The sequence below is a fragment of the Loa loa genome, assembly GCF_000183805.2.
Source record: "Loa loa unplaced genomic scaffold supercont3.93, whole genome shotgun sequence".
Taxonomy (NCBI): Eukaryota; Metazoa; Nematoda; class Chromadorea; order Rhabditida; family Onchocercidae; genus Loa; species Loa loa.
In genome coordinates, this window is record NW_018108273.1 from 204,082 (window position 1) to 214,401 (window position 10,320).

Sequence of the window (10,320 nt, forward strand, 5' to 3'; positions counted from 1 at the left end):
GAACTAATCGATACTTGAAATTGTCTTCATTTGAAATTAGTAGGATAAAGTTAAATTGCTCCCAATTTAATCATTAAATCTATCCATAGCTATAATAGTAAAGGCAATAGTTTGACAATAAATAAAAAACGATAATAATAACAGAGCCTTAAAATGCTCAATCAATTTGTTTTTGAATAGCTGAAGTTGAGGACAAATTACCATGAAAGCATATTCAGGTAAATGAGTTATAATAGAACTGAATTTGTAAACAAATCTTCCTTGGTATTAGTTTAGAAAAAATAAATAATAACTTAGGATTAATTAGATATAATCAGTGAGAATGTAAATGATATATGAATTTAGAATTGAAAAATGATCTCATAAGAAGAGAGTGTAAGCATAATTTGCCAAAAATTTTCTTTCGATAAATATGATTAATTAATGAAAGGTATGAATAAATTTATTTTTAAACAAATTGATCTATTTTCCATTTCAGTAAATTTCAAATGATTTATCCCATCGTAAGCTATGCAAATAGCTTTCTTTAAAAAAAAAATGTCAAAACTGAAGATATGCTAATTGCGCTTCATCCTTTTCATGATCACAATTCGGAATGAAATTCCTACAAATTGCAGCATTGAGGTTTACAATTAGGATCTTCAGAAGTTTTAAGCAAGTCGTTAAGACTATCTCATTTATTTTTTATTTGTTAGCCTAATCATTAGCCTAATATTTTCATAAAATAATGGGCCCAAAGACAAGCATAAAACAACTGGTAATTTAGCATATAAAACAAATGGGAATTAATCAATAATTGTATTATATGAAAATGATATATTAAAATAAACGAGATAAAATGCCATAAATGGATAATATCTTAAGATGACATTATAATCTATTATAAAAATTTCCTCAAATATAGATAATAGTAGTAGTAGGAAAGTAATGAAAAAAGGATAGAAGGAGGAATGAATGAGAAGGATAGAAAAATAAAAATAAGAGGAATTATTTCGAGCATTCGATACCAAAATAAATTTTATTAGATCTCGTTGATCAAATTTGGTGCGACTCAGTGTAGGTAGTAAATTGAATTACACGATAAGGATGGATGCATTCGACATAAATTGCATGTGCCACTCTATCCATGTGCAAATAAATGGTTGATTTAACTAGCATTAAACGAAGTTTAAATTTTGAAACTTCAAGTCCTACATTACATCTTATTATGATTTCAGTTCTTTATGCAGTAATTTGAAGTATTTCGTAATTATATATTCACTTTTGTGGTTCAGTTTTTTCGAATGTTAACATAGGATTGGTTGTAAATAATGAATTTATTGTAACAACGGGATGATGCAAGGGTTAAAATCAATGTATTAATGGCAAAATGGAGCATTTGAAAACCATAAGTTCAAAATGAAATGATAATTTGTCGGATTTATTACGTAAAGCACTTATTATAAAGATCAGGTAAAATTTTTTAATTTTCTATTTCCTCTGCTGAAAAATCAATCTGGATTATTTTAAATGGCAGCGTGCCAATAACAATGCATTGGTAATATATTACAGTGCTTTAGATAACCCGTTAGACATGTCATTTCGAGGTATACTTCTCAATACAAATATATCAGTGCCAGTATGATGTTGGTTAATCGTACTTTCTATATTAATTATATTCTGAAATGAGCTTAAATATGAACTATCAGGTGAGTTTGATGAAGCGTAAACACTAGGCTATATAACCACCAACAGATACTTGATTTTATTTTCAAACATTTGACGAACAAGCACACACAGTAAGTTCCTGTGCACTTGTGAAAGTAGAAAACCTTACGACTGGTCAGAAACGCTAGTTATTTCACCGGCATATTAGCAACCAAACGACAGTATAAATTTTAAAACGAAACATTACAGATCATTCGGAAATGCAAGTAGTATTTAAGGATATGACGAAAGATTTAAGTGGTCAGGTTTAATCAGATGGACATATATTCATTTCTTTGTATTTATTGCTGGAAGCGAAGCTTGTGCACCAAATTGTTTTTGACATAAATGACAACTCCATTCTCCTTCCGGAGCTTGCGAAAGCGGTGGCCGTAAACAATAAAGATGGAAGCCACGGTCACAATCATCACAGAACAGCAGTTGGTCCTAGAATACAAATTCTTTTTAGAATTCGTAATTTCGTCCAAAACATGGAGTATATATATACATAAAATTTAAAATATGATCAGCATAGTTGCAATTAATTCTACAGAAGTTAAAATGAAAACTAAATTTATGCTAAAATCAAAAAACTGGAGCTATAAAGAGGAGTAAACTAACGTCATTATCTGAGAATCCACAAATAGCGCAGCTTTTACATTCAATGCATTGCCAACCGTATTTTCCGGTAGATGTAAGCATATTGTCCGTGAACTTAAGGCAGCTCGGATGGCCTGTAAGTATCTGTGAAAATGAAGCCTTAACTGTTAACAGTAAAAATCAATCAGATACCCAAAATGTAATATCTCTATGAAGTTCACAGTCAGTTTAACTGCACAGCCTTTACATGACAACATCAAACACGAAAATTACATCTTTCTAACAAGTGACATTATAAACACCACATATATGGTCGACTAAATGATCACATTTGACTTACGTAGGCAGTGGCCAAAATATACGTTGCAAAAAATGACCTAAACGGCGTGAAATAACAACAAGTACATAATATGATACTTTTATAACATGAAAACATGGTATTTATATATGCTGCAACACGTTACCTGATCTTCCACAATCATGACAGCTAATAAGCTGTTCCGGTTTCATTGTTTTTTTGTTCTGGTTGCAATCACCCAAACATAAGTCGCAAACTGTGGAGACATCGATACTCGGCGATAGCACTGAAAAGCACTCATGATGAGCAACCCTCAAGCAACACAATCCAATTTAACATGCTGCAATGGATGCAGCATACTTTCCAAGCAGCTGTAATAGCCTCCGCATCTGTTCCACTATTTAGGGACCAACTTTTATCCACGGTCAGAGTTTTGGGATAGGAAACACATGCCTATCTCCACCCATGCATTTTCGTAAAGAAATTTCAATTGATAAGCCAATCTTAAAAATTAAGCATCTCTGACCTTCTGATGATTTCCAAATTTGAAATGTCTTCAGTTTTTCCGATTTCTTCAAAATACTACGCTTTGTTGTGTTACTGTCAAAAAAAAGCCTCATCGGAGAAAGTTTTTATACTTATTAATATATATATATAAATACTAATTGGACATTTCCGAAAGCAAATGGATAACAACAAATGTGTGTATCACCGAAACAAGCATTTTTTGATACAGTTATAGTTTGATAAAGTAAACCCGTTTGAATCGTTGTAATGATAAGCTGAGAAAGTTCTGGATGCTACCCGGAGATGACAACTACCCAGATGTTTATATCCCTCAGCAATAAATAAACTGGTAACCAATAAAGCAAAAGAATCAATCAATACGATGTGCTGGTTGGGGCGTTGTTGACGGACTGACATTATCTGCATGCACATGAGCTCGATGGTAGTTTAAACCCGGACGACTTTTATATTTGGCACCACATACTGAAAGGATATGCAGATGAACTCATTAAAGTAATATTGGAGTTTAATGCTGTCGAATTCGAAAAATTAAAGCCAGAAAGTATTCCCACAATTGTTCACTGAAGGAGGGAAATGACGCGCCAGGATATCATTAATGCTATACGTGTAGCACCAAAAAAAAATCCAAAAATTCTGAAACACTTACAATTACATGAAAAAGGTTTGGGATCAGGAGTAAATCCTTGCGTAGGTGGTATATTGACTGACAAGGTTGCAGCATTTTTGCGTCCACCACGGCTCCCACCTGGCGCACCTCTCCTTTTACGTTTTTTTCGCCCATCAGACCACTCTTCTTCATCTGAAGCTTCGCCAGGATCTTCTTCGCTTGCTTCTTCTACTTCCATGTCTACTCCCGATTCTTTCATGATCTGTAAAGACATGATTATCAATAGGTCCTCATTACTAGCCTAACCAACGAGTGAATCGAAATTAACAGTTAACCGGCCCACCGTCAATTCTCTTTGGCAATCTGAGTAACATACAGTTGCATTACTAGTTGGTATTTTCACAAATTTTTCTTTTCACGACAAAGAAAAAACGAGTCTTAATGCTTAAATCGATATAAGTTTCTTCAAAATGTTTGCACATAAATTAAACGTTGGTAATCAGTCATTTTCCTCCTTTTACCACAAAATATCACTCATATAAGCTGCTGAAGTTATGACTTACATAAACTTTTCTTTTTTCAGTAAAATGATTTTCCAATGACGAATTTGCCATCGCTGTCAATGACTGGAAATCAGTTGGATCTAGAAAAAAAAAGATATTGAGAGGGCAAAATCCTGAAAGCACATATGACTGGAATAATGCAACACAGTAAAAGTCCGTTTTTTATTAACCAAGGTTTTCTTATTAATCACGAATAACAATTGTTACGAATTAAAAAAGTTTCACGGAACCATTTTAAAGTAAGGAAAAAGAATTACATGCGTAAATTTACAAAAAAAAAAAGAAAAACGAAACAAAAGAATAAGAATCTGATATTTACCCTGCCCAGCTGAACTGGCCTGATTTATCACATCACTAATTGTTGGATTACATTCTAATATATATTTCATTTCGGTTGCATCCGACGTTGGCGCTGATTTCCGCTTTTTCCAACGTCTACTACCATATGTGCAGTACTGTAAAAAATTGCATTTATGACCAATAATAATACGACAGTGTCTATTAAGAAAGTAAAAGTAAGATTGAAATGTAGGAAAAATATTGAAAATAGAAAAAATTTAGAGCAATGCACGATGACTGTGTCGGGTGAGAATACACGATACGTCTGTCATACGGAAAGTTATACAGCACTAATTAAATACAAAAACATCTACTACAATTATTCGCAAAACGATAACAAAAGCAACAAGAACAAAAATAACATAAGCACAACCAAACTGTAACTAAAACCATAACCGCAACGAATATATTGTACAACAATAACGGCAACAACGATACGAACAGCTTTAACATTACAATCACAATTATAACAAAACAACGGCAGTAATAATAATAATAACAATAATAATAATAACAATAATAATAATAATAATAATGATAATAATAATAATAAATAATAATAAAATAATAATAATAATAATAATAATAATAATAATAATAATAATAATAATAATAATAATAGAGAAAATTATAATGGTGACGAAAATAAAGTAGCAATTGTTACTAATATTGCTACTCATGATGACAATCCACACAAATATTACCAACACTTTGCAGATACTAACGGCAGTTGTAAGATGAATAAATGTTAGTGGTTTTTTAATTTGCCTCAGTGCTTTACTGAAGCATTCTTTGCAGCAACATAAAATTGTGTACGGGATAAGCAATATACCAAATTGTTCAAGCTATTTTAAGTTTAAAAGACGAGTGTAAGAATTCCAAATTTTGAAACATTTGATGGACAGTGCAACACTCGCGGATGGCGCTCTTTCTTCTCCTTTTAGCTTCTTCTTCTTCTTCTTCTTTGTAACTTGCTTACTTTCTCTTTACTTGCTTGCCAAAAAAACACATTTCCATTCCTTCGATTTAGTATTTACAAGCTAATAGAGGCAAATCTAAAGCCTTAACTTTTTGAAACACTTATTAACATTTTACTATAAAAGGGAAAAAAACATATAATAAACCTGGGAAGGATTCGATGGTGGATATCGATTTGATAGTTCATAAATAGCATGATGTGATGGATGTTGCGCTATACCGGTCTGAGGATCTAACACCGTATATCGACCTTTTCGTTCTGTTTCTACCCGACTGTTCCATTTCGAGCAATTCTTCATCATTTCTATGTACAATGATTCCGATATCATTCTAACCTGAAATTGACGTCACTACACGATTCATTCCCTTATCTATCCAGAAAGAATCACACCTTCCTCTATACCCCGACTAATCTGTCCTGGTATACTCATGGCCTAATTAATCAAAGATCATTGTCAACCACCGCATGCACATCCATTGATTTCCAGTCTACAAATTCCCTGGACGAACCATAAATTCCTCAGAAGTGGTTCGGCCCACAAATCTATTATACATATGCGGCAAGTTATTAGTACTTTGTGACAAAGGAGCTGGGGAAGGATTTGTATACAATTATTATTTATTAATTTAAGGTCCTGGTTAAATTTCAATAGTTTGGAATTTATTATGCTGATAAATTGTACTGTACTGTTGATGCGCAATATATCCTTTTTTTTGCATTGAAAAATACTCCATAGTGATGAATTTTCTTATTTATAATAAAAACAAACTTAATTAACTTGATCTTTTGCACTTTTAATAGAGGTTAGTTTTAATTACCTCCAAATTTTCATATCCATTTCTTGTAATACAACTTAGCCGAACTATCCATTGCTCTTGAAATTTGAAAAAGAAATTAGTAAATTGCATTTTTTTTTCAATAAATTGTGGTAAATGGATTTAGATTTATTGTTCTCATCAGTAAGGTACTATTTAATTTTACATGAATTTGACTGGGCAGTTTTTTTTTTATAATAATTAACGAACATTTCAATGACACGAAAGCATACGGTTGAATGGTTTTACTGTATTAGCATTCTTTTGCTATTTCCTCCTTTAGGATTAAATTTAATTACACCGATTGGTATTAATACGAAATTACAATATGCTGGTTTTAATATACTTGAAATTAGTCTGCGCCTTGTGATGAATTCCGGAAGGCATTCCTTTTAATATAAATTTCGGTACGAAGTGGCTTTTTTTTTGGATTATTACAAATTGGCTCTTTACAGTGGAAAATATTTCGGAGATATTTCTCTCGTTCTTCGCAATCTTTTTTTTCGTTCTTCATGTTCTTCGCATTCCCTACATTTCTATTTTCATGCGTTCTTAATAAAAGAAAATGATATTTTTGCTAGCTATGACGAAGAGGATTCTCGTGTATTAGTTATTGCTGCGAAAAACCAAAATGATGAATATTCCCGGTGGCTTGGTTAATAAACTCCTGCACCATTTGATATCTGACAAGAGTATTAAATGCCTGCTGTGTCGTTCCGTGCAAAATTCATCGATTTATGATGCAAGTTTGACTTATCTCATTGGCAAACTATTCATACTAATTGTGATAGTTTTGTTACACATCCTACTTAGCACCATAGTTAGGAATAAAGAAGTTCGTAATGAAATGCGAAATCAGTCTAATCCTTCATTAAATTTTTAGCTAAAATCGCTGAATGAAACATAATTACGTGTATCAGGAATATATGTCGGAAAATGAATTACATAGGTGAGGAATAGAATACATATATCCGGAAATAAATTTTCACCAATGTCAGGAAATCAGTCAGAGATATCAGGAAGGTAAATAAAAGATGGAAATGCTAAATATTTTGATAGGACTTTTTCCTAGATCACTTATGACCCAACTGTGCAAAAAGTTGCATGTTCGCCATTGCGCTTATTCAGTATTACAGGGAATGTATACTTTATCAAAGAAATTTCAACTGTCATAAGTATACCTTTGTTGAAAAAAGCATACCTCCTGCATCATAAAAAAAATATTAACATCCATTATATATTCATGCATCATTTCTAAAAGGTTGACAAGAGTGGAGTGGGAAACATTTCAGGTCAACAAGCCTTCAGAAGATTCTCAAGGAAAAGATCCAAAACTTCAGCAGGCCAAGCGTTCCATTATTGGATTGGTACTGAATTCTTGGTTTTATAATTTTTCTCAATAAGATTTTTCATTATTAATTGAAACCAAATTTTTTAACATTAAATTTTGCTCGGCAGAAAAAGTTGGTGTGCGAATTGTAGGCATGAAATATAAATAATATGAAGATGATCTGCGCATTCTTTATACTTATTCTTCTGGGTATATATTAAAAGAATGAATATTTCAGACTGCACCACTATTGGGATTTGCTCTCGGTGCATGGCAATTACAACGCTTGCAGTGGAAAACAAATTTATTGAAGAAAATAGAAGACAGAATGAAGCAAGAAGTTATGCCATTTCCAGATGATAAGTAATACTTTGAAATTGTTTCAGAAGGTTTTCATTCTCTTCAGTAGCAGCGTGTACCGAATAATTTATTAAACCAGCTAATTTCTAAAAAAAACCTCAGAAAAAGCCCCTTCTTCCTTCCAAAGCTCTTTATATGTGCACATCGCCTGTTCATATGTTTATAATTAAATATTTATAATTAAATATTTATAATTAAGTACTTACAATCAAACATTATAGTTGGATATAATTAAATATAATTAAGTATATTTATAATTGAATATCCGGTGGAAGGCAATTCATATTCTCTCAACTTTAGCTTGTCGTTATTGGACGATCTCGAATATGCAAAGGTGAAAGTGACGGGCGAATTTCTTCATGATCATGAATTTTATATACAACCAAGGCAGCGCTTTGATAAAGGTGAATCTCATTTGTGCGATCTTTGTGTCGTGTAAAAAAGTAAAATGTGGATGAAACTTTCAGGTCAGGATAATAAGTCGAAAGATCGACCTCCAGTGAACAATTTTGGCAGCCCTGGTGCACAAGTTATCACTCCGTTTAAGCTTCACCCATCGGGGTAAATTTTTAAATACAAATCTATTCATTGTAGGCTCAGATAAGGTGTTATTTCTCTAGTTTATGCTTGTGCAGATCTAATATCCAGCTGTTAAGGGTATACAGCGTTGATGTTATCATATCATTATTATTGGGTTTCAAGTCCCAATGCATCATGGGAAAAGTCGGTGTGACTCTTTCCTTCGCTTTATCAGTTTTTGGTTGTCCTTTTTTTTTTCTTTTTTGTTCAATGTTTTGTATCATGAGTTATGGACAGTTTTCATCCAGGCACGTTATTCTGGTCAATCGCGGGTGGGTCTCTCCACAAAAAATCACTCCTCAAAGTCGAATGGAGGGGCAAGTGCAAGGACAGGTCACCTTTGATGCAGTAGTTCGTCATACCGAAAAAGTAGCATATTTTATTGACCATAATTTTTTCATCTAATTTCAGAGGCCAATTTTTCTTTTTATTTAATCTAGTTTTGATGGTTCAAGAAGTAACAAAAAATAGAAAGAAATTGCTGTAAGTTTGAAGAATATTTTAACCATTATATTCAGGTATTATCAACGGTTTTGTAGGAATTGCTCTATTGTTCATTTCTTTCTTTCATCAAACCGTGAAATCAGATGGAAATAGTAGTTTTATTTGTTTGTTGCAAACATGAATTTAGCAAAAAATAAAAAGAAAAACGCAAACACGAATGGAAACTGTCATTCCTTTCCAACTTTAAGTTCAAATTGCTTTCAGAGACCCTCTTTTATCCGAAGAAATGTTCCTGAAAAAGACCTTTGGTTTTATACGGATATTACACAAATGGCAGAGAAATACGGCACGCTACCAATTCTTGTTGATGCATGTTATGGTACGAAGATTTGCCTTCTTGGTAATTGCAGTATGAAAATTTGTAATGTGAAATCTTCTTTGCAGTCATGAATTTGATTTTCTCATGAAGCCCTGGAGTAAATTTTACTCATCATTTCAGAATCAAGTATTCAAGGTGGTCCAATCGGAGGTCAGACAAGAGTAAACCATAGAAACGATCACATGATGTATGCGTGTTTCTGGTTAGTTCGTGTTCTAACTTACTTTACTCTCTTCTGTTGTTTGACGCTTTTTAACATGCAGATTTTCTTTCAGGTTCTCCATTGGCGCGGCGACTTTGTTTGGATGGCTTCTTTAAAAGTTGTTTTGGTTTGAATCTTGAAACACCGATCGAAGTGCAAATACAGTGGAAATTTCTATAGGCCTTCTTTTTTTTTGTCAAATAAAATTCTTGAATCGTTCTTATTTTCGATCGTTGTTTTTTGCCTCTTCTTATATTATGAATTTTAATTAATGAGTTAACTAGTAGTCCTCAGTCCTAGCTTCTTTTGCAAATGTTTGATAAAGGATGGTTGCTTTACTTAATGATAAATTATTTCTACAAATGATGCTCCAAACATATACATAGTTTGCATGATCTCTCTGGCGTTTTATATTGAGGTCTCGGAATATAACTCGGAAAAGTCGATCACGTATAGATTATTCTTTGTATGAGTAAGTGAAAGAAAAGCAGGGTTAAGAGAAAAAACTGTGGAGAAGGGAAAATGGAAAACTAGCACCAATACTGAACTCATCTACGTAGTCTGTTAATCCGGGATTGAGAGTTCTGAAGTTTTACTAGTTTACAGTGAAC

At 32.7% G+C, this 10,320-nt stretch overlaps 2 protein-coding genes across 2 annotated transcripts; one reads left to right on the forward strand and one right to left on the reverse strand.

The window, feature by feature from the left end:
* Positions 1 to 1,727: 1,727 nt before the first annotated feature.
* On the reverse strand, positions 1,728 to 5,942 carry LOAG_17567 (hypothetical protein). Its single transcript, XM_020450227.1, has 8 exons — positions 5,746 to 5,942; positions 4,602 to 4,737; positions 4,283 to 4,362; positions 3,759 to 3,981; positions 3,473 to 3,574; positions 2,751 to 2,870; positions 2,308 to 2,420; positions 1,728 to 2,133 (listed from the first exon to the last, which is right to left on the reverse strand). The coding sequence occupies exons 1-8, from the start codon at positions 5,926 to 5,928 to the stop codon at positions 1,975 to 1,977; spliced, it is 1,116 nt and encodes a 371-aa protein (XP_020306136.1). The 5' UTR covers positions 5,929 to 5,942; the 3' UTR covers positions 1,728 to 1,974.
* A 1,052-nt stretch (positions 5,943 to 6,994) lies between these two features.
* LOAG_07380 (SURF1 family protein) lies at positions 6,995 to 10,044 on the forward strand. The gene is made up of 9 exons (XM_020447407.1): positions 6,995 to 7,157; positions 7,708 to 7,782; positions 7,984 to 8,108; positions 8,406 to 8,509; positions 8,573 to 8,666; positions 8,933 to 9,053; positions 9,393 to 9,507; positions 9,628 to 9,709; positions 9,783 to 10,044. The coding sequence occupies exons 1-9, from the start codon at positions 7,047 to 7,049 to the stop codon at positions 9,823 to 9,825; spliced, it is 870 nt and encodes a 289-aa protein (XP_020302358.1). The 5' UTR covers positions 6,995 to 7,046; the 3' UTR covers positions 9,826 to 10,044.
* The last annotated feature ends 276 nt before the right edge of the window (positions 10,045 to 10,320 follow it).